This window comes from Chiloscyllium plagiosum, unplaced genomic scaffold, assembly GCF_037043375.1.
Source record: "Chiloscyllium plagiosum isolate Xiang-an unplaced genomic scaffold, Cpla_swu_hap1 HiC_scaffold_15, whole genome shotgun sequence".
NCBI classification, from domain to species: domain Eukaryota; kingdom Metazoa; phylum Chordata; class Chondrichthyes; order Orectolobiformes; family Hemiscylliidae; genus Chiloscyllium; species Chiloscyllium plagiosum.
In genome coordinates this window covers 69,978,961-70,003,240 of record NW_028270153.1, presented here as the reverse complement: position 1 = coordinate 70,003,240, position 24,280 = coordinate 69,978,961, and the positions used below count along the sequence as shown (strand labels likewise).

The window sequence follows — 24,280 nt, the reverse complement described above, 5'->3', positions numbered from 1 at the left end:
ACAGCCTCACTGTATTTTTACCATTATGGGAAGTTGGAGGTTTTATTTCTGCCGATGGGAAATCCCTACCATCAGTCCCCTAATTAAAATATGTACTACAGGTGGCTAATGGAAGGAAATATGGCATAATTAAAGTTAGGAACCACCACAAAACATCCCCAGAAAGCAACCGCAGAGCAGATAAGTTAACTGAGAGGCACTCATGTAGGAGAGGTCTGGCAGCCACCTATAGGAGAACACTATCAGCCACATGAACGCAGAGGACCTTAGCCAAGCACAACACCATGATGATTCTTTGAAACAGATTTTGGACGGAGTTTATCCAGATGCTTATGATAAATGGGAAGGTTCCTTATAGGTACAGAACATATTAGCCTTAAAGGCAGGAGTTTATGTAGTTCCAATTCAAGACAGAAATCAGATCATATGCCAATACCATGACAGGCATGGACACCATGGAATTGAGGCCACTTCCGAATGATTGAAAGAACTGTGCTGGTGGCCTGAGTTATGTCAGGATGTAGCACACAACATAGAAAACTGTGTGGTGTGCGCCCAAAATAATCCAGACAGGTACGCTCCTGTCCAGTGGAAGGGCCCCGGACAAATCTGCAAATTGATTATCTAGGTCCCCTTCCACCATGAAGCAATGGATTTACCTGTATTCCAGTAGTCATAAACACATTCACAAAATGGGTCAAGGCTTTTCCCATTAGGACAAATACAGTCAAAATGACTGCACAAATCCTAACACAACAGGTATTTACGAGATGTGGTCTACTCTGCAGTACCGAGTCAGATCAGGGAAGCCATTTCAGTGGCCAAGTCATGCAGAATGTGATGACTATGCTTGGCATCCAGCAGAAATTTGACATTGCATACCACCCCTAATCCAGTGGGATCATGGAAAGGATGTACTGCATCCTAAAAGGGATGGTTGGGAAGATGGTGCAGCCTGGGACACGTACTTCCATTTGTCCTCATGACAGTGCATAACACCATCTCCTGATCCACAGAGTATACCCTCACACTCTGATGACATGAAAGGAGGTGACGACCTGTTTGGTCTCAATTTCACAGAACTTGCCCTCACTGCACTCACCCACTAAAAAGGGGTGCAGCAGCTCACACAGAATAGCAAGGCCTCTCAGTTAGCAGCAGCAGCCAGGTTAGGGACCAAAAAGCAAGTGAGCAAGGCTTACTTTGACAGTAAAGTTAACCCTGTCGAATACCCCATAGGACAGCAGGTGATGCTACAGATATACAACCCTACTTCCTTTCTCTCCCCTAAATATTCAGGTCCCCACACTGTGGTGGATGAGGTGAACTCCTATTATACAAGGTTCTACTAGCCACAGGAAAGACTGGCTGGTACCATGTACGGGGAACCTCGATTATCCGAACAAGGTGGGCGGGCACTATTTCATTTGGATAATCAATTATTTGGTTAATCCATTAAATGCCTTTCCTCTGGGGCTCGGAGTTTTTAAACTCTGCTCCCCGTTCAGGAGACAGCAGCAGGACAGCGTGCGAGCCCCCGCCCCCATCACCACCCCCCACCCGCCCCCAGCCCAACACTGCCCCCTGTCTGCCCCAGGGCCCCCAACACGGTCCAATCCTGCCCCCTGCACCTCCAACCTCGTCCAACACCGCCCCCACCTGCCCCCACCCCCAACCTCATCCAACACCGCCCCCACCTGCCCCCACCCCCAACCCTCGTCCAACCCTACTGCCTACTTAATGAAGGTACTAAGTCATTAATCCAGATGATGAAACGGTTCCTGACAGTCACCCAAGGTGAGGTGCAACTATTTCTGATAGTCTGCACTCAAATGCAATTCACATTTCTTCATAGGTCCAGTCGGACCGACTCATATTGTTGTAAATTCTGATTGGATTAACCAGGTTAGCATAGTAGCAGACAGATCAAAGATCAGTTATGCTCAGTTCAGACAATTGCCTGTTTACTTCCAGGCGCCACTTAGTCTCTTTACAGTGACTTTCCTACAGGTTGCCACTGAACCTATGGTTTCCCAGCGTTGTTCACTAGGTACAACCTCTGTGACAGAACTTGCCTCATCGTGTTGCTAATTCTTTGGTCATAACAACCACTTCATAGCACTAAATGAAAATTTTTGGGGTCCAAGTTGACCGCCTCATTCCAGTCATTTCCAACCATTCCATGGCCAGGCCATTTAAACCTGCACACTTGACAAAACCCTACCATTAGGAAACAAGACCATAGCCATTAGAAACCGAGGGTGGAACCTGCCAGACATCTACACCGAAATTAACATTCCATATTGGGCTCCCAGAATAGGGACTGGAACTCAGTCAGCGATGCCCTGGGAAACTCGTAACGGGGAAGATCATTCTGTACAAGATTAAGAATGGGCTAAAACCAGCCATACAGGCACCCCAACCTATGTTTACCCTGATCCACAAAACAGACTAGTTTTAAAACTCATTGGAAAAGTCCTGTATGATAACATCCACCACAAATTAGTACCTCCAGTGGTGAATTTAGCAGGAACCCAACTGCCAGAGTGGTGCTCCCCCCAATGTAGAAGACTATACCTCCACTGATCCATAGATTACTGGGACAAGAGATAGGGACAGACTAAGGGAAGGCCAAACCCAGAATGGAGAAGCAACATAAAAGGGAAATACTGAGTGACTTAGTGACAGGATATGGGGCAGGGGTATCAACCATTAATGCCCTTGATTTGGCCGACCTGGACAATAAGCTCAGAGTCCTGACCGAACAATTAAAACAGACTTTGGACACAATTAATGAGAATAGCTGGCAGGATGTCCAAGGGGAACGAGTTGGGGATAAAGCCGGCAGCCTTATGGTAGCTGTGCAAGAAGGACATGTCAATACAATAAACCAGATAATAAAAGGGAAATTAGAAGATGACAGCAGGCAACAGAGTCAAACACTATGCCGCATATATGGACACTGGATAATACAACAGCTGAGAGAAAATTTCGAACAAGTTAGACAGGGGTCAGCGACGAACAGAAAGAGCATTTATTTAGGGGAAAGAACCACCGCAAATTATCAGGCTGCCAACTAAATGCAGCTGACCAAAGTCTGGTTCAACAACAACTGTAAATGGATTCCCGGGAAAGCATTACGAACAGTATTAGGTCTCACAATAATTACAGATGACAGAATTGGACTAAGGGTATTCGAAGTACAAAACATAGGCACTATTCAAGACGGCTATGGATAGGATATGATGGCACCTTACTGTATGATGTGGAGAAGGAAGGGAGGCTCATAGGCACTACTCTGGACGGATGTCAATAAATTAACACAGTATTAACATGCCCGTACCCAATTTATTGGAATGAACATGCACTTTGTGGCTTCAAGACTGAATTGCCCCATAGAGACACACAATCTGGATACTGGCATGACCCGGGGTGGCCTATAGGGGAGAAGGGGAATACTGACATAACCCAGGGTGGCCTACAGGGGAGAAGGGGAATACTGACATAACCCGGGGTGGCCTACAGGGGAGAAGGGGAATACTGACATAACCCAGGGTGGCCTACAGGGGAGAAGGGGAATACTGACATAACCCAGGGTGGCCTACAGGGAAGAACGGGAATACTGACATAACCCGGGGTGGCCTACAGAGGAGAACGGGAATACAGACATAACCCGGGGTGGCCTACAGGGGAGAAGGGGAATACTGACATAACCCAGGGTAGCCGACAGGGGAGAAGGGGAATACTGACATAACCCAGGGTAGCCGACAGGGGAGAAGGGGAATACTGACATAACCCAGGGTAGCCGACAGGGGAGAAGGGGAATACTGACATAACCCGGGGTAGCCGACAGGGGAGAAGGGGAATACTGACATAACCCAGGGTAGCCGACAGGGAAGAACGGGAATACTGACATAACCCGGGGTGGCCTACAGGGGAGAAGGGGAATACTGACATAACCCAGGGTAGCCTACAGGGGAGAAGGGGAATACTGACATAACCCAGGGTAGCCGACAGGGGAGAAGGGGAATACTGACATAACCCGGGGTAGCCGACAGGGGAGAAGGGGAATACTGACATAACCCAGGGTAGCCGACAGGGAAGAACGGGAATACTGACATAACCCGGGGTGGCCTACAGGGGAGAAGGGGAATACTGACATAACCCAGGGTAGCCTACAGGGGAGAAGGGGAATACTGACATAACCCAGGGTAGCCTACAGGGGAGAAGGGGAACACTGACATAACCCGGGGGGGCCTACAGGGAAGAAGGGGAATACTGACATAACCCGGGGTGGCCTACAGGGAAGAACGGGAATACTGACATAACCCGGGGTAGCCGACAGGGGAGAAGGGGAACACTGACATAACCCAGAGTGGCCTACAGGGGAGAAGGGGAATACTGACATAACCCAGGGTAGCCGACAGGGGAGAAGGGGAATACTGACATAACCCGGGGTAGCCGACAGGGGAGAAGGGGAATACTGACATAACCCAGGGTAGCCTACAGGGGAGAAGGGGAATACTGACATAACCCGGGGTAGCCGACAGGGGAGAAGGGGAATACTGACATAACCCAGGGTAGCCTACAGGGGAGAAGGGGAACACTGACATAACCCAGAGTGGCCTACAGGGGAGAAGGGGAATACTGACATAACCCAGGGTGGCCTACAGGGAAGAAGGGGAATACTGACATAACCCGGGGTGGCCTACAGGGGAGAAGGGGAATACTGACATAACCCGGGGTGGCCTACAGGGGAGAAGGGGAACACTGACATAACCCAGAGTGGCCTACAGGGGAGAAGGGGAACACTGACATAACCCGGGGGGGCCTACAGGGAAGAAGGGGAATACTGACATAACCCGGGGTGGCGTACAGGGGAGAAGGGGAAGACTGACATAACCCGGGGTGGCCTACAGGGAAGAACGGGAATACTGACATAACCCGGGGTAGCCGACAGGGGAGAAGGGGAATACTGACATAATCCAGGGTGGCCTACAGGGGAGAAGGGGAATACTGACATAACCCGGGGTGGCCTACAGGGAAGAACGGGAATACTGACATAACCCGGGGTAGCCGACAGGGGAGAAGGGGAATACTGACATAATCCAGGGTGGCCTACAGGGGAGAACGGGAATACTGACATAACCCGGGGTGGCCTACAGGGAAGAACGGGAATATTGCCTCACAACCTCACTTAGCATGTATCAGTATAGAACAGCCCAATGTAATGTTACCAACGCTACCTTCTGTATTAGGACATACATACTGCCATGAAAGGCTGAACTCAGCTGATAAATGTACACAAAATGGAAAAGGAGGAATTTAATGCAAGTGAGGAACACCAGCAAACTGTGGGGGAATGACTGGAGAAGTACAACATTGGTCTCAAATCCCTGCCAGAGGGGTTACGCCAAATTGGAACCCAATTGGACACAGCTTATTGCTGTACATCAGGTCAATGATGTACATCAGGTCAATAATGTAGTACATCAGGTCAATGATGCCAAAGATTAAATAAAAGAAATTAAAGTTATAACTTGTTGGGAAGATTTCTGGGACTGGGGCTCCAGCATACAAATCCATCCCTGGGTCCATCTTGTGTCACATCTGTCTGCGTTGTTAATCCTGGTTACTCTGGTATACATCATCATCCTCACTGTCAAATTCACCTGGTGGAAAAGAGAACGATCACGAAGACTGAATAGAGACCTTACTCAATTCACAGTCTCGATGAGCCTATTAAAAGGTCATCTTATTGCGACACTATAAATATTTGTTTATCCTATTGTTTGTATAAAATGTTTCTCCATATTATTTGTTCATTTGTACACTGCAACCCTTGTTTGATCACTAACTGATATAATATATATATATCTGGTTTTGTAACATTTGTTTCATTTTTGCCATGAATTCCAATGTCTTATTTCTAATTTACCACACTTGCTTGATAAGCCATTAAGTCCAAATTTTGATGTTTCATTTATGTAAAGTTTGACTTTTGCTTGATCTCAGTTAGGTGTCACTTTCGAACACTCTATCTGTAGAATTTTAAATGTTTAAGTGTATGTTGTACTTTGCTTGAGCTTGGATGATCATATAGTCACTACACAGAAATTGATCTGAATCACATTTCATGTTCAGTATCAAGAGAACTGTGACTGTGACCGGACAGGCCACTCGAAATGTCGGACTTATGAAAACCAGATAATAAATAAAGCATGCTGGGAAATTGAGCCATGCATTGGCCAAAAATACCTATGCTAAAATTACTGTAATAAACAAGCTACAGGCTACAGATCCAGACAGCACTATTTACAATTGACCTAGCCCATTCCTTGGACAATAGGAAACATTCAGTTGTTTTCCAAAACAAATGGGCGCCTTTTTTGGGAAAGGCTACCTGCCCTTCGTGCCCCTAATACCTTCAGGAATGGAAGCCCAAGGACTACCCTACCATCAATACACCCACACCTGATTGGACCCAATCAATTGGGGTGATCAAGCCCTGATTGAGCTATTGGTAGGAATCGATGACCTATCCAAAGATGCACAAAAGCTTCCAGGTGTAAGAATTTCCACAACACCACCCTCAGGAGCGGTAACTTGAGACCAAAAGAAGAAGACCAGACAATTATCGCCACATGGATCGAGGCCAAGATCTAGTGTGGTGGTACTTGATCATTAAGTTAAAGTATTAGTTAGTTAATTAGATTTATAGTGTTAATTGTTAGTTTGTAGTGTACTTGTTATTATAGTATTAACTGTGTTGAAATAGACAAAGATCATTTCTTATTACTGTTAAGAGTCAACTTACAGTTCTTTGCTGAATATAAGTGTCAAAACACACTGTGTGGCAGTCGCAACACAACATTTATCATTTTTGCCTATTCATTAGTGCATGGGAGCAAAAAGGTCATGAGAAGTGCTAGTTTTGAGGTAGAGCTGGGTGAGATGTGAAATAAGATGTGTTGTTAGATGATATTTCTGTGGATAATATATTGATTAGAAAAAAACTGTAAGACATAAGACATGACTACTTGTTCTAAGTGAGACTGGATATAGCCACATCCAGTATTACCATTAAAGCCACCTGAGATGCACCATCTGGAATCCTTCTGGTTGTTGGCAGGTTGTATCCCTCTTATTTTATAATGATATAGAATAATCATTGCATTTTAATGCTTCATACTGCAGCTTCTCTTAAAATTATATTAAAACAATTACACAACCCATCCCTAAATACTGCAGCCAACATCATCGCTGTGCCTAAGAAGACTCATGCAGCATGTCTCACCGCCCAGTGACCCTAACTTCAGTGATCATGAAGTGCCTTGAAAGGCTGGTCATGGCATTAATCAACTCCAGCCTCCCCACTACTCTTGACCCACAATGTGCCTGTCAGATCAACAGATCCACATCAGATGCCATATCACTTGCCCTTCACTCCTCCCTAGAACATCTTGACACCAAGAACAGCTACGTAAGAATCCTATTCATTGACTACACTCAGCCTTCAACAGTATTATCCCCTCAAGACTGATTACTAAACTTAGTGATTCCGGACTAAGCCCCTCTCGCTGCAACTGGATCCTCAGTTTCCTGACCCACAAGCCACAATGAGTGAACAGTTGGGACAATATTTCATCCTCACTAACACTCAACCCAGGGGTGTGTACTCAGCTCCCTACTGTACTCACTGTATACCATGACTGGACACCACCATAGTCGGTCAAATCTCCGATGGTGACGAAACAGACTATAGACGGGAGGGGGAAGACCTGGAAAAATAGTGCACTGAGATCAACCTATCTCTCAAAGTCAGCAAAACCAAGGAACTCATTATTGACTTTCGGTGAGATGTTACTCATGACCCCCTACACATTAACAGCATACAGGTGGAATGACTGGAGAGCGTTAAGCTCCTGGATGTGGTCATCTACAAGTTTTATTGGATTATTCATGTAGATGGAGAAAGTGAGGTCTGCAGATGCTGGAGATCAGAGCTGGAAATGTGTTGCTGGAAAAGCGCAGCAGGTCAGGCAGCATCCACGGAACAGGAGAATCGACGTTTCAGGCATAAGCCCTTCTTCATTCCTGAAGAAGGGCTTATGCCCAAAACGTCGATTCTCCTATTCATGTAGATGCACTGGTTACAAAGGCCCTACAATGTCTCTTCTTCCTCAGGCAGCTGAGGAAATTTAGCATGACGGCAAATACCCTTGCCAACTTTTATAGGTGCGCCATCGAAACCATTCTGTCTCGATGTATCACTACCTGGTATGGCAACTGTAACATTCAAGATCGGAGACGGTTACAGAGAGTGGTGAACTTGGCCCAGACAATCACAAAGGCCAACCTCCCATCTATAGAATCCATCTCCCAGGCCCGCTGTCAAGGAAAGGCCTCCAGCATTCTCAAAGATCCATCCCACCCTGGCAATGCTTTTCTACAACCTCTACCATCTGGGAGAAGGTACAGAAGCCTGAACACACGCACCAGCCGGTTTAGTTAACAGTTTCTACCTGACTGTTGTTAGAATACTGAATGGACTCACAAACTCTTGATTCGGAGGTGCCGGTGTTGGACTGGGGTGTACAAAGTGAAAAATCACACAACACCAGGTTAGGGTCCAACAGGTTTAACTGGAAGCACTAGCTTTCGGAGCGATGCTCCTTCAGCAGGTGGTAGTGGAGCGATGCTCCGAAGGCTAGTGCTTCCAATTAAACCTGCTGGACCCTAACCTGGTGCAGTGTGATGTTTAACTTCACAGACTGTTAGTGTTTTGTTCCTGCCCCTCTTTACCCACTATTTACTGTCTATGATACTTCACTCTGTGCTCGCAAGACAAAGCTTCTCACTGTTCCTCGGTACACGTGACAATAAATTCAATTCAATACAAGGGTCAAGGTCAGGGTTTAGGGCTGGGGTGGGAACGGGTCAAGGGTCAGAGGTCAGAATCTATACTCTGATTGGAGCAGATTCCACAGTTACCGGAGACACTATTCCGTGATTGGTCCATAGCCGTCTCTCTGTGATTGGTTGAGCCGAGCTCCCCCTGCCGTTCATTGGCTGGACGCGCGGCGCCATCTTGTCTGAAGCGGAGACCGGAATCTGGGCAAGATGGTGGCGTTCTGGAGGCAGGCGGGCCTGAGGTATAACCGCGGCCCGGGGCCGAGGGGGGGACAGGGCCTGAGGTATAACCGCGGCCCGGGGCCGAGGGGGACAGGGCCTGAGGGGGACAGGGCCGGGCCTGAGGTATAACCGCGGCCCGGGGCCGAGGGGGGCAGGGCCGGGCCTGAGGTATAACCGCGGCCCGGGGCCGAGGGGGACAGGGCCGGGCCTGAGGTATAACCGCGGCCCGGGGCCGGGGGGGGGACAGGGCCTGAGGTATAACCGCGGCCCGGGGGGACAGGGCCTGAGGTATAACCGCGGCCCGGGGCCGAGGGGGGACAGGGCCTGAGGTATAACCGCGGCCCGGGGCCGAGGGGGGACAGGGCCTGAGGTATAACCGCGGCCCGGGGCCGAGGGGGACAGGGCCGGGCCTGAGGTATAACCGCGGCCCGGGGCCGGGGGGGGGACAGGGCCTGAGGTATAACCGCGGCCCGGGGCCGAGGGGGGACAGGGCCTGAGGTATAACCGCGGCCCGGGGCCGAGGGGGACAGGGCCGGGCCTGAGGTATAACCGCGGCCCGGGGCCGGGGGGGGGACAGGGCCTGAGGTATAACCGCGGCCCGGGGGGACAGGGCCTGAGGTATAACCGCGGCCCGGGGCCGAGGGGGGACAGGGCCTGAGGTATAACCGCGGCCCGGGGCCGAGGGGGACAGGGCCGGGCCTGAGGTATAACCGCGGCCCGGGGCCGGGGGGGGACAGGGCCTGAGGTATAACCGCGGCCCGGGGCTGAGGGGGGCCTGAGGTATAACCGCGGCCCGGGGCCGAGGGGGACAGGGCCTGAGGTATAACCGCGGCCCGGGGGGGACAGGGCCTGAGGTATAACCGCGGCCCGGGGCCGGGGGGGGACAGGGCCTGAGGTATAACCGCGGCCCGGGGCCGGGGGGGGACAGGGCCTGAGGTATAACCGCGGCCCGGGGGGGACAGGGCCTGAGGTATAACCGCGGCCCGGGGCCGGGGGGGGACAGGGCCTGAGGTATAACCGCGGCCCGGGGCCGGGGGGGGACAGGGCCTGAGGTATAACCGCGGCCCGGGGCCGAGGGGGAGACAGGGCCTGAGGTATAACCGCGGCCGAGGGGGACAGGGCCTGAGGTATAACCGCGGCCCGGGGCTGAGGGGGACAGGGCCTGAGGTATAACTGCGGCCCGAGGCTGAGGGAGCCATAACCATAACTATAACTGCGGTTGTGTCCTGGGCTAGAGGTCAATGCGGGCGGCCAAGGTGAACCCGGGCCCGGGAGTGCGGCAAAGACCCGGTCAACGAATCATTCGGAGCCCGGTATCAAGCTGTGATCGGAGCAGGTTACACCCTGAGGATGCAGCACCTTTCAGTATCATTGGGATAAGCTGTAAACAATTGCAGTTAATCTGTGCAGGCTGTATTAAGTCTATTCTAGGATATTGATAACTTTGTTTAGACTTGTGTTGTCTGCAGGAGAATATTGTCCTTGAGCTGAAAATGTGTTGCTGGAAAAGCGCAGCAGGTCAGGCAGCATCCAAGGAGCAGGAGAATCGACGTTTCGGGCATGAGCCTTTCTTCAGGAATGAGGAATATTGTCCTTGACCCAGCTTTGAGAGCTTCTCTGAATTCTGCACCATATGCCAATACTGAATCACGTGTTGTTTAATTTAAAAAAAAATATTTGGGACGCTTTGTTCCTTTACAGATTCCACGTGATTAATGTTTTTAGCAGATAGAGATGCTTGAGATTTTTGTTATAAATACAACTTGCTCTGGCTGTATTGATCCAAATCCACTACCAGGAAAAGGTGAGGATGGCAGATGCTGGAAATCTGAGCCAAAACGTGTGGTGCTAGAAAAGCATAGCCAGTTAGGGAGCACCTGATAAGCAGGAGAGTCAATGTTTTGAGCATAAACTGTTAACCAGGGATGTGATTAAGAGCTTATGCTCGAATGTCAATTCTTCTGCTCCTCAGATGCTGCCTGACTGGCTGTGCTTTTCGAACACCATACTTTTTGACTCAAATGTAGCTACTGTCAACTTGCTAATGATTAGGCCTCACCTGATGAAGGAACAATGCTCCAAAATCTTGTGATTTCAAATAAAACTCTTGGACTATAATCTAACGTAATGTGACTTCTAACTGCCCACCCTAGTCTGACATCTTTGCATCATATGAAAACCATGATTTTTTTTTTGTTTTGAACACAATAGTTGTACCTTTTGTAATCTTGTGGAAGTAATCAGAAAACGAAATGTGAATCAATTGTTCTTGCATATCTTCTGCCTGGGTACAATTTAGGCCTGACTTTTCTCCATTATTCTAGTAGAATTTAACTTTTTGTCTGAGATGAACAAGACCATAGCTTGGGAGTACTGGGGTTTGCTTTTAAGCTTTGTTAGGCTGAGCATTTCTGTAATCTAATTGTTTCATCGTGGTTCAATCAAGATCTCAACGATGGTTTTTATTATCTTGCCTTCTCCAGTTACATCCAGTACTCTCGAATCTGTGCACAAGCTGTGAGAGCTGCTTTGAAACCCCAGTACCAAGCAGAGGCCAAGAAAGCAGCAGATGTAAATGTCAAAGTCAATAAGCCGAAAGAGTAAAGTGTAAGTGCTGTACTGTGGTGATCTCCTGTTTTTGGGATGGTGAAATTCTGAATATGGCATTTTTTTCTTGGAAACAAAATGCTGAGCCTGAACTTACCTGTAGAAATACACCTTGTTTACAAAAACATTTGCGCCAAACGATATTGCAGTCAGAAACCTTCCATTTGCCCATCATTTGTCATTTTCTCCATATGAGCAATCTGCTCCGACCATCAGCCATGCTCAAGCCATAGATCTAGAATTGAATAGAATCACCACAATGTGGAAGCAGGTCATTCGGCTAATCGAGTCTGCACAGACTCTGAAGAGCATCCCTGTAATCCTGCTAATCCACCTATCCTGCACATCCCTAGATACTATGGCAATTTAATGGAGCCAGTCCACCTAACCTGCACATCTTTGGACTGTGGGAGGAAGCCCGTGTCGACACGACACAGTTGCACAAGGCTGGAAATGAACCTGGTCCCTGGCGCTGAGGCAGCAGTGCAAACCACTGAGTCACCGTACTAGAGTATTGAGCAGCGTCAGTGTTGAGCTCCCTTTTGAAATGTTAAAACAATCCACTGTCCCCTATTCCCATTCTTATGGAGTTTAACAAGAAGTGTGTTGCTTCTACTAAGAATGTGGATTTTGAGCTGTATCAAAGTAGTAAAATTAAATAGTGAATTTGTATTAAAAGCTAAAAAAAATCACAATAAATGGTAGATATTGGTATCATCAGCTGGTTGTTAATTATTAATAATAACTTTCATTAATCCTCAGCTGTATCTAATGTGGTGCTCTTATCAAACAAACAAGTGCTTTCATTTCAGTTATGAAGCTGAAAGGTTAACTGTGCATCTAAGATCTTGCCCGAAGAGACAGTAGTGCTCTTCAGTGTTGAGTGACTGCAGCACTCTTGTGAATCATGCAAATCAGCCTTGCTGAGATCCACTTCACCACTAAGTACTGCAATTTTCTGACCATTCTGAGACAGAACAGTTGTAATTGTCAGATTAGCTAACTTGACAGACCAGGAAGTAAACCTCGGAACATCCATATCAGAGGTTACCATGAACACTTGAGTCACTGAGGTTTTTAGTACAAATGGTAACACCCCAGCAGAAAGGCTGCATATTTCCTAGCGACTGTAGTGATGATGCAATCAATACCCTTCTCTTCCCCTGTAGTCCTGTAAATATTTTTGCTTCAGGTTTGCATTCAATTCTTTCATAAATGTCACTATTGAATCTTCTGTTACCCTTTTAGCTTTGTATTCTAGTTCTCAACAATTTGCTGCATTATTTAAAAAAATTGTTTTGCCAATCAGCTGTCAATTTATCATTTGGTTACTGATCTATCTATCAGTACAAACAATTCTATTCATATGAAACTGTCAACCATGACTTCCAAAGGCAACTTAGAATGGGCAGTAAATGCTGGCCCAGGAGCAACACCCAAATCCCACATGTGAAATTTAAAAAAAATCTCTGCACTCAAACCTCCTCTTAAAGAGAACAACCTCAGTCTTTCTAAACTGAAAATCACCATCTTGGATACCATTCTTATAAATCTCTTCAGTACCCTTGGGCCATCCTAAAGTCTGCGGGAATTGATATAATACTCCAGCAGAAGCTTAACCAGTATTTTATGCGGATAACGAGAACTCTGACTCTTTTAACAAAACTTTATTAAACTGTCTTTTCAATTGTTTTTCCAACTTCATTGTTCGTTTGCCCCCAGAAGTCTCTGTACCTGCACTACAATACTGCCCACTACCTGTGGGCGGCACGGTGGCACAGTGGTTAGCACTGCTGCCTCACAGCGCTAGAGACCCGGGTTCAATTCCCGCCTCAGGCTCCACTGTGTGGAGTTTGCACGTTCTCCCCGTGTCTGCGTGGGTTTCCTCCGGGTGCTCCGGTTTCCTCCCACAGTCACAAAGATGTGCAGGGTCAGGTGAATTGGCCATACTAAATTGCCCGTAGTGTTAGGTAAGGGGTAAATGTAGGGGTATGGGTGGGTTTCGCTTCGGCAGGTCGGTGTGGACTTGTTGGGCCGAAGGGCCTGTTTCCACACTGTAATGTAATGTAATCTAATCTAATATTGAGAAGCAGCTATTGAAACTAAATAGTACATTCTTCAGATCCAAATGTCTGTTTATACCCCCTGAATTGAACTTGTTTTCCCATATATATGTTTATTTCACCAACCTTCTGAAGTATTTACTATTTTCCTCATTACTTACCAAATTCCTAGTTTTATATCAAATGTGTAGCAGTTCGCATTATTAATATGCTTATATGTAAAATTGTCCCTGTGTGGAATGCCACTGTAGATGTTTTTAATCAGTCTGTTTAGAGTTGTCTTGCACACCTGTGGAGCAAGTCTCTTGGCTCAGAAGTAGGGACATTACCATTGTATTCACAACATTCCTGTTGAAACACCACTGTGTATATCCCAATCTGCAGTATTGACAAGGTCCCTCATGGTTAGCAGGTCCAGAAGATTAAGTCACATGAGATCCATGGTAAGTTGGATACTAAATTGGCATGGTCATAGAAGGCAGAGGGCAGTTATAGAGATTTTTGTTTTGACTGGAGGACAAAGACCAGTGGTGTTCCACAGGGATCAGTGCTGGGACTTCTGATGTCTGTAATATAGATAAATGATTTGGATGAAAAGGTTAAGTGGCCTGAGTAGTTAGTTTGCAGATGACATGAAACTAATGGAGTTGTGGATAGTGAGGAAGGTTGTCAAAGGATGTAGAAAGTTGGGTGGAGAAACAGCAGATGGAGTCTAATTTGGACAAGTGAGGTGATGCATTTCAGGAGGTCAAATGCAAGAGGGACCTTGTACAGTAAATGGTAGAACCCCGGGAGCACTGATATAGAGGTGCTTTATAGTTGGGGTGCAAGTCCATAGCTCCCTGAAACTGGCAACGTAAGTGTAAAAGGTGATAAAGACGTTGTACAGCATACCTGCCTTCATTGATCGGGGCATTGAGTGTAAAGGTTGACAAGTTGTTGCAGTTGAATGAGACTTTAGTTCCTGCCTGACTACTTCTGTCAAGCAGCAGTTATAGAAGCTTGAACACATGTACTAACAGGTTCAAGAACAGCTTATTCCCTGTTCATAGATTGCTGAATGGACTTCTCTAACTACAAATACTGTTGATCTTGCTTTGTGCACCTTCTGTGCAGTAATAACCTTGTCTGTCTTGCTGTGTGTAAGCACCCCATGATCTGTATGCCCTTGCTTACTATGATTTCCCTGCAGTACTTGCGAAACAAAGTTTTTCTCTGTGTACTTAAGTACATGTAACTACAATAAATCAAATCAGTTAGTCCATATTTGGAGTATTGTGTGCAGTTCTGGTCCCCATACAATAGGAAGAATGTGGAGGCTTTGGAGAGGGTGTAAAAGAGGTTCACCAGGATGTTGCCTGGATTGAAGTGTATTAGCTAGTGGTTGGACAAACGTGGGTTGTTTTCACTAGAGCATCAGAGGCTGAGGGGCAACCTGATAGAAATTTATGAAATTACAAGGTATGTTTAGGCTGGATAGTGAGTCTTTTTCCCAGGGTGGAAATGTCGATTACTAGGGGGCGTAGGTTTAAAGTGAGAGTGGTAAAGTTTAAAGGAGATATGAGGCAATTTTTTTTTAAACAGGGTAGTAGTAGGTGACGGAAACATGCTGCAGGGGAGGTGGTAGAAGCAGAAATAATAGCAACTTTTTAAGAGACATTTAGACAGACACATGAACAGGCAGATAATAGAGGGATAAGATCATATGCAAGCAGATGGGATTAATTTAGAATGGTGTCATGGTCGGAACAGATGTGGGCTGAAGGGCCTGTTCCTGTGCTGTATTGTTCTATGTTTCCAATTGCTTCCTCATTTGTTGCATTTAAATGTTTCTGTAGTCAGTTGCCATTGTTCTTAGAAACCCATAATTTTGCAGGAAAGAACCTTGATAAATTATTTTTGAACACCTCTTGTCAACTGCTAATTGTGTTATATCTACCCTAGGATCTGAGCAACGTCCACAGACCTGAACTTCTAAATGAGAACTCTTTGACCCAGCAGTCTGAATGGAACTGCGAACCCATTTGAAGACCGTATTGTAAAACTTACCAAATACTAAATAAAAATATAGATATTTAAATGATCATGTATTTGATTTTTTTAGGCGATGGGATTTATTTGTTATCTGACTGAAACCTGGGGATATTATGCCTTGAGAAATGTCATTAATTCCTCCTTATTCCTCTTTCACATATATGTTAAAAGATAATGTCCTCTGTGAATCATTCACAATCACAATGCGACTGTGTCATGGGACAGCAGTGGTTCTGTATGTTCTTTACAATGGCTGGGAGGGTGGAGAGGAATTGTTTCCCAAACTGAAGTTGTATTGCAAACAAAAGACTGATAGTCCATGCTTAATGTTAATCACTGTCCCTTCGGCCCTTTCAGTATGATCTTGGCATTATTTCCATGTTCTTGCATCCCATAAATCTGAATTCCCTTGTAGATCCAAAATCTGCCTAATACAGCCTTGAATATATTCAGACATCCAGCCTCCATTATTATCTCAGGGATGCTCATACAGTGTTAATATCACTAAATTGGTAATGCAAAAGACCAGGCTATTGCTCTAGGAGCATGGGTTCTATCCCAGTCATTGTAAATAACCTACAAAACCAGTGCAGTCATCACTACCTTGCAACCACATTTCTCGAATGGCAACTAAATCATATCCCTTTGTACTGATTTGCACAACAAGTTCATTGACTTTGTTTCAAATACTACAAGCATTCGGATAAAGTGCTCTTATGCTCATTATTCCTTTAGAATCTAGCAATCTCCTTGTCTTTTGCATATTATTCTGTCGCTCGATTTTGTTTTTCTTTAACTTTTGCTCTGGTCTCTACATTGCTTCCTTCTGCTGGGACTCCCATCCTCTTGCCATTTTAGTCAATCCTTCCTCACAGTCTCTCTGCTTTTTGCATCTATCTTTACACCAACTGCTGCTGCTTCTGACCTGATGTCTGGTTCCCACCCCTGCCAACCTAGTTTAGAGTGTCCCCATCAGCTCTTGCAAACCTGTCGGCAAGGATATTGATTCCCCCTTGAGTTCAGGTGTAACCGGTCATACCTTCCCCAGAAGAGAACCCAATGATCCACAAATCTGAAACCCTGCCCCCTGCACCAACCCTTAAGCCACACATTTGTCTGTCATCTCTTCATATTATTGCCCTCACTAGCATGTGGCACAGATAGAAACCCAGACATTATTACCCTTGTAGTCCTTTTTAGCTTCCTTACTAACTGCCTAAATTCACTTTTCAATGCCCTCATCCCTTTTCCTAGCTATGTCATTGGTACTGATGTGTACCATGACTTTGGCTGCTCACCTTCCCCTTTCAGAATGTCATAGACTCTGAGACATCCCTGACCTTGGCACCCAGGAGGCAATATACCATCCATGTGAACGTACCACCTGTGTGTCTCGTTCGTGACCACAGAATCTTCAGTCTGCCCTCCTAACCAATGAATCCCCCTATCACACTCTCTCTGTGCCGCCGCCCCACCCTCCCCAAACACACACACACCCAGACTCCAAGGCAGAGGCCTGGCCGCTGTGGCTTTCCCCTGATAGGTCGTGCCCTGAACAGTATCCAAAACTGTCAATTTGTTATTGAAGGGAATGGCTGCAGGGGATCACTGCACTGACTGCTGATTCCCTTTCTCTGTCCTGATGGTCACCGAGCTACCTTCATCTCATAACCTAGGTGTGACTACCTTCCTGTAACTCATCAGTTCCTCAGCCTCCCAAGCGATTCGGAGTTCATCCAGCTCCTGCTGCTTAATGGGGTCTGCAATTGTGCAAGGTGTTGGTGAGGTCACACCTGGCGTATTGTGCACAGTTCTGGTCTCCTTACTGAGGAAGGATGTACTGGCTTCAGAGTTGGTGCAGAGGTGGTTCACCAAGTTGATTTTGGAGATGAAGGGTTATGAAGAAAGGTTAAGCCACCTGGGACTGTACTTGCCAGAATTTAGAAGAATGGGAATCTTCTAGAAACAAATTAAAATTATGGAAGGGATAGATGAGATAGAGGCAGGCAAGTTGTTTCTGTTAGTGGGTGAGACCAGGCCTAGGGCATATGGCCTCAGAGGGAGTAGCTTTAGGACAGAGATGAGGAAGAACTTTTTCCAGAGAGTAGTGAATGTATGGAATTCTCTGCCCAAGAAAGCCGTGGAAGTAGCTTCATTGTGTATATATATTTAAGACACAGTTGGATGGATTTTTGCATGGAAGGATTATGGGGAGAATGCAGGTAGGATGAGCTGAGACGATGGATGGATCAGCCATGGTCTTAATGAATGGTGAAGCAGGCTTGATGGGGCCAAATGGCATATTCCTGCTTGTATTGCTATGAAACTGTATCAAGAAACCATTGGAGGCACTGGATACTGGGCCATGACAGCATTCTGCCAATAGTACTGAAGATTTGTGCTCCAGAACTTGCCGATCCCCTACCCATGCTGTCCCATCTACCTGGCAATGTGGAAATTTGCCTAGGTATTGTCTTTGGACACAAAGCAGGTCAAATCAAAATCGTCCAATTACCTACCTATCCACCAGTAAAGTGATAGAAAATTATATCAACAGTATTGCAAGCTGCATCTGCTCAGCAATTACCTGCCCAGTTTGGGTTCCGCCAGGATCACTCAGCTCCTGACCTCATTACAGCCTTGGTTCAAACATGGACGAAAGAGTTGACAGTGACTGCCATTGACATCAAGGCAGTATGTGACAGAGTGACATTTAGAAGCCTTAGTAAAACTGGAGTTATGAGGATATGGGGAAAACACATTGCTGATTGGAGTCATACATGGCATATTAGAAAGATGATTGTTGTTGGAGGTATATCACGTCAGCTCCTGGACATCTCTGTAGGAGTTCCTTTGGAGAGTGTCTAAACTCAACCATCTTCAGCTGTTTCATCAATGACCTTCCATCTGCCATAAGGTCAGACGTGGGGGATGTTCGCTGATGATTTGCAACTCCTCAGTTACTGAAGCATACTGTGTCTTTATTTTGCAAGGTTTGGACAACATTTGAGCTTGGGTTGATTGGAGGCAAGAACAAATCATGCCACACAAATGCCCAAAGAACATGAAGAATATGTAACCTCTTGAGTCATACTGGACTCAAAACATTAACTCATTTTTTTCACTCCACAAATGCTGTCAGACCTGCTGAGTTTCTCCAACATTCTGAGTTTGTTTTAGATTTGCAGCATCTGCAGTATTTTGCTTTAACTAATAATTCATTTAGCTGGGCTGATGTATCCAAAGAGATGCAATAATGGTTTCTGACACTGAGGTACTGAGGCTGTGTGTTGTATTTGGCAGTGTGCTGTGCTTTATAGTTACCAATAATATGTTTTGTGTTGAGGTTTACTCTTACACCTGACACAATCAATGCAGGGCAATACTAACAGAAACCATCACAAAGAGCTGATAACTATAACTATATAATGCTCATTAAGAGCAGGACTTTATTCAAATGAGCTTTAATGGTTGAGTAGACAAGGTAACAGCTTTTGACTGCTTTGTTTGTACAGAAAAAAACTGAAGTTACTAAATATTTATAGATATTTTAAACAAGCTATATCTAAATAACATAGATCACAAGCAGTCACACAATGTGAAGCAATACACAATCCCAAATTAACAGTCAGCAATTTGCAAAAGTAATGATTTAAATGTCACATATTGTTCAGTTACATACAACAGTTTTCAGCACAGAAACAGGCTATTCAGCCCAACTGGTCTAGGCTGGGGTTTATGCTCCACAAGGGCTTCCCACTACCTACCTTGGTCTAACAGCATGTCCTTCAATGCCTTTGTCTTTGATTAGCTTCTTGTTAAAGGTATCAATGTTATTGGCTCAATTTGATGGAATTTTGTGAAAACATTACAAAGAGGGTGATGAGGACAAAGTGATGGAAGTGATCTATGTGGACTTCAGTAAGACGTTTGACAAGGTTCCTCATGGTAGACTGGTTAGCAATGTTAGACCTCATGGAATACAGGGACAATTAGCCGTTTAGATTCAGAACTGGCTCAAAGGTAGAACACAGAGGGTGGTGGTGGAGGGTTGCCTTTCACATTGGAGGCCTGTGACCAATGGTGTGCCACAAGGTTCGGTGCTAGGTTCACTGCTTTTTATCATTTATATAAATGATTTGGATGTGAACTTAGGAGGTGTAGTTAGCAAGTTTGCAGATGACACCAAAATTGGAGGTGTAGTGGACAGTGAAGAAGGTTACCTCAGATTACAATGGGATCTTGATCAGATGGGCCAATGGGCTGAGGAGTCGCAGATGGAGTTTAAATAAATGTGAGGTGCTGCATTTTGGAAAGGCACATCAGAACATGACTAATGGGTCTAATGGTAAGGTCCTAGGGAGCGTTGCTGAACATAAACCTTGGAGTGCAGGTTAATATCTCCTTGAAAGTGGAGTCACAGGTAGACAGGATTGTGAAGAAGGCATTTGCTGTGCTTTCTTTTATTGTTCAGAACTTTGAGTATAGGAATTGGGAGGTCATGTTGAGGTTGTACAGGATATTGGTTAGGTCACTTTTGGAATATTGTGTGCAATTTTGGTCTCCCTCCTTTGGAAGGATGTTGTGAAACTTTAAAGGCTTCAGAAAAGATTTACAAGGATGTTGCCAGAGTTGGAGGATTTGAGCTACAGGGAGAGGCTGAACAGGCTGGGGCTGTTTTCTCTGGAGCGTCGGAGGATGAGGGGTGACCTTATGGAAGTTTATAAAATCATGAGAGATGTGGATAGGGTAAATAGACAAGGTCATTTCCCTGGGTTGGGGGAATCCAGAACTAGAGGGTACAGGCTTAGGGTGAGGAGGGAAAATTTTAGAAGGATCCTGTGGGGCAACCTTTTCATGCAAAGGGTGGTGTGTGTATGGAAGGAGCTGCCAGAGGAAGTGGTGGAGGTTGGTATAATTGCAACATTTAAAAGGCATCTGGATGGGTATATGAATAGGAAGTATTGAGGGATATGGGCCAAGTGCTTGCAAAAGGGACTAGATTAGGTTAGGATATTTTGTCAGCATGGACGAGTTGGACTGATGGGTCTGTTTCTGTGCTGTACATCTCTGACTCTCTCACTATACCTTATTATAGTGTTGGAGGAATTACAATTTCACAACAAAACATTCCCCTTCAATATGATTTACTAAATAAGCCTGTCTAATCTAGCCACAAGCTCTCCCGAGTCAGTAGAAAATATTAGCATTTACACTGTTTTCTGTGTGAAAATCTACACATTAATTAGAGTTCAGAACTTTATCTGCTGGGCAGGGGAGTGGTGGTTTGGAAATTTGGGTATATGTGTTTTGTCAGACTTACTAACTCCAAACATGTCCAGTCGCAGAGGTGAACTCTCAGTCTGGAATGCTCTGCTTTGGGAGCAATGTTTCAGGAATTCTATCACCTGAGAAGTTATTCCATCTCATGCTTCCACAACTGTCTCCTGGAAATGTTGATTTTGCTGCAGCAACACAGATGTTACTGTGCAATTCTCTCATTGTTACTGTTGATCAGTTTTGAAAAGATGAAGGACTGATGCTCTTGCTTCTGGAGTTGGGAAGGAGACCTAATGAAGGAGAGTGGCATACCCAAACCTCGTCACCTTCCCGCTTCATTTGAATTGTCAACATTCTCACCCGCCACCACTTAACGTCCATTGCCAAAGGAATGTACAAAGGAACCTCGATTGTCCGAACAAGATGGGTGGGCATTTTCGTTTGGATAATTGATTATTCGGTTAATTGATTATTCGGTTAATTGATTCAATGCCGTTCGTCTGGGGCTCGGAGTTTTCTGAAGTTTCCTTTTTCCTCGCTCTGCCTGCCTTGCTCCCTCTCTCTGTCTCAGCATTTGTTTCTGAGCAGAGACACACTTGTGTGTAAGGGACCTGCAGCATTGCTGAAGCCTCCCCCCACCATTCCCTCCAATCAATTCAATGGGATTGACACAGCGAGCACTTGCTAGGTCTGCTCCCTGTTCAGGAGACAAGGCAGCAGCACACCACACACAAGCCCCTGGCTCCAGTCTGCCCCACCCCACCCCTATCCCTTGTCCGCCTCCACTCCCGCTCACCCATCCAACCCCACCCACCCCCTCTGCCCCCCATCCACTCTGCTCCCCTGTACCACCACCCCCGCCCTCCCCCTGGGGGCAGCCAGACTGGACACCAATACCAAGACTGCTGCTGCCTTGAGGGGGAGTGAGTCTCAAAATAGCACACACACACACAGCCACACACACAAATTTTTACTGCAACGTTTTGACAGGTTCCACTTTTACCCTGTACAGGACAATGTTGGAGAGATTATCTTGGGGACGGGGGGGGTTTAGGGTACATCCCCGTGTAGAACTCCAGGGAAAATGTGGGCCAGAGAGAGAGAGGGCGTGCAGTCAGTCATTTAGAGACAGTGCCTGGGCTCCCATTGATGACCAGGACTGTTCTCAGCAGCATTTCAGTAAGCTGAGTTCATTTTTAATCATTGTAAACAAAAGACACGATTAGTGTTGGAAACACCTCTTTGATGTAATATTTCTATCGGGACCTTGAGATCTTCTTTGGATAATCCGAAATTTGAATAACTGATGTTCCTCAGTACTGATTTGCCTGTGGTATATTGCCATGCAGAGTGCTCAGCTGGCCAACCCGTACAAGCGATTTGCCAACCAGGAAGGTGTGGGATTGTTGCTTGATCATAGGCAAGCAGTGCCTGATTGAGGGATTAGACGTAGGACGGACGCTGTTCCTGCTGACACCCAGCTCTACCCTTGCCTCTGAGACTTTATGCTCTTCTCCTTGCACTCCCAATCCCGGAAACTGCCCCCTCACCGCAAATGACTTGCTCTCATCCTCCACAATCCTGGGACTCCGAAGTCCCTTCACCCCAACTTCAGCCACGGCCTTCTCCGTGGTGTTGTGAAGGGGAAGAGCTGCCCTTCTCAATGGTAGAGGTCACAGGTTTGCAAAGGACTGCGCAAGGAACTGTGATGAGTTGCTGCAATGCATCTATAAGATGGTATGCACTGCTGCTATTGAGCATCAGTGGTGGAGGGATGGAATGTTCCATGTGTGGATGGAATGCTGATGAGGTGGGCTGCTTTGTCCTGGATGGTGTCAAGCTTCTTGATTGGCCAGCAGTTTCTATGTATGGACCTTCTTCCCTTGATTCCGGGTGAGGTGACTTCGCCAATGCCTGATGGGGCTTAGATTCAACGGACCTTCCCTGGAAGAGACAGCTCAAGACTCTTACCAGTTCTCTAGCCGCTTGAGAAGACCCTCATCACCTCCGTAAGATTGTGCGAGAGGACTTGGTCAGGGTTAGGTGTGAAAATGGTGTATGTGGAAGTGATGGAGGGATGGAGTGGATTTTGATGGCCAGCTGAGCCCAATCCATTATGTAAAATGTGTTGACCAGCCGCATACTTTCTAATAGGAGACTTTCGAGAGAATGCAACAACAATCAGTACTGGAAAGTGGGATTAGAATGTGCAGCAATTTATTCAGCCAGCACAGTCACAGTGAGCTGCATGGCCTCTTTCTATACTGTGACTTTTATATGGTTCAGTCAGCACACCCAAGGCATCTCCTGTCTTTTGTCCAGAAAAAAGAAGCAGATTATAGTCATTCTATCTGGGGACATTATGCACTATAGATAGAATTTTCTGAATTGTGTGGCTCAAATACTTCGAGGGTAATACAAAGCCCTTCATCCTTTTGGGATACTTCTAGGAGCTTTTGGTTAATATTTTGACATGATTCAACGATGGTAAAGTTTGTTTTCTTATTCACTCTTGGGATGTGGGCATCACTAGCTCAGCCAGCTAATTCCCAACTTTAATTGCTGTGGAGAAAGTGGTGGTGAGCTGTCTTCTTGAACCACTGCAGTTCAGGGGCTAGGTAGAACGACTGGGATTTTGATCTAGTGACACTGAAGGAACAGCGAGATGTTTCTAAGTCAGGATGATGAGTGGCTTGGAGGGAAACTTACAGCGGGTGTTCCCATGTATCTTCTGCCTTTGTGCTTCTAAATGGTAGAGGTCACAGGTTTGCAAAGGACTGTGCAAGGAGCTGTGGTGAATTGCTGCAGTGCACTATAAGATGATATGCACTGCTGCTGCTGTTGAGCATCAGTGGTGGAGGGATTGAACACTCCAAGTGGTGGATGGGATGCTGATGAGGTGGTCTGCTTTGTCCTGGATGGTGTCAAGCTTCTTGAGTGTTGTTGGAGCTTCAACCATTCGGACAAGGGGCGAGTATTGCATTACGCTCCTGACTTGTGCCTGTAGATGGCGTACAGGTTTGGGGAGTCACAAAAGTGAGTTATGCACTACAGAATTCCCAGCCTCTGCCCTGTTCTTTTAGCCAATGTATGTATATAACTGATCCAGTTCAGGCTTTGGTCAATGGTGGCACCCAGGATGTTGGTGGTCAATTGAATTT

General features: G+C 46.2%; 1 protein-coding gene across 1 annotated transcript; it reads left to right on the top strand.

Moving 5' to 3' along the window:
- The first annotated feature begins 9,046 nt into the window (after nucleotides 1-9,046).
- Nucleotides 9,047-15,889, top strand: atp5f1e (ATP synthase F1 subunit epsilon). Its single transcript, XM_043676993.2, has 3 exons — nucleotides 9,047-9,155; nucleotides 11,619-11,742; nucleotides 15,750-15,889. Exons 1-2 carry the CDS (start codon nucleotides 9,124-9,126, stop codon nucleotides 11,737-11,739), a joined length of 153 nt encoding a protein of 50 aa, XP_043532928.1. The 5' UTR covers nucleotides 9,047-9,123; the 3' UTR covers nucleotides 11,740-11,742; nucleotides 15,750-15,889.
- The last annotated feature ends 8,391 nt before the right edge of the window (nucleotides 15,890-24,280 follow it).

Coding starts and splice junctions, on each gene's coding strand:
- atp5f1e (XM_043676993.2), top strand. CDS start 9,124: ATGGTGGCGTTCTGGAGGCAGGCGGGCCTGAG. Junction 9,156..11,618: donor TGGAGGCAGGCGGGCCTGAG/GTATAACCGCGG, acceptor TGCCTTCTCCAG/TTACATCCAGTACTCTCGAA.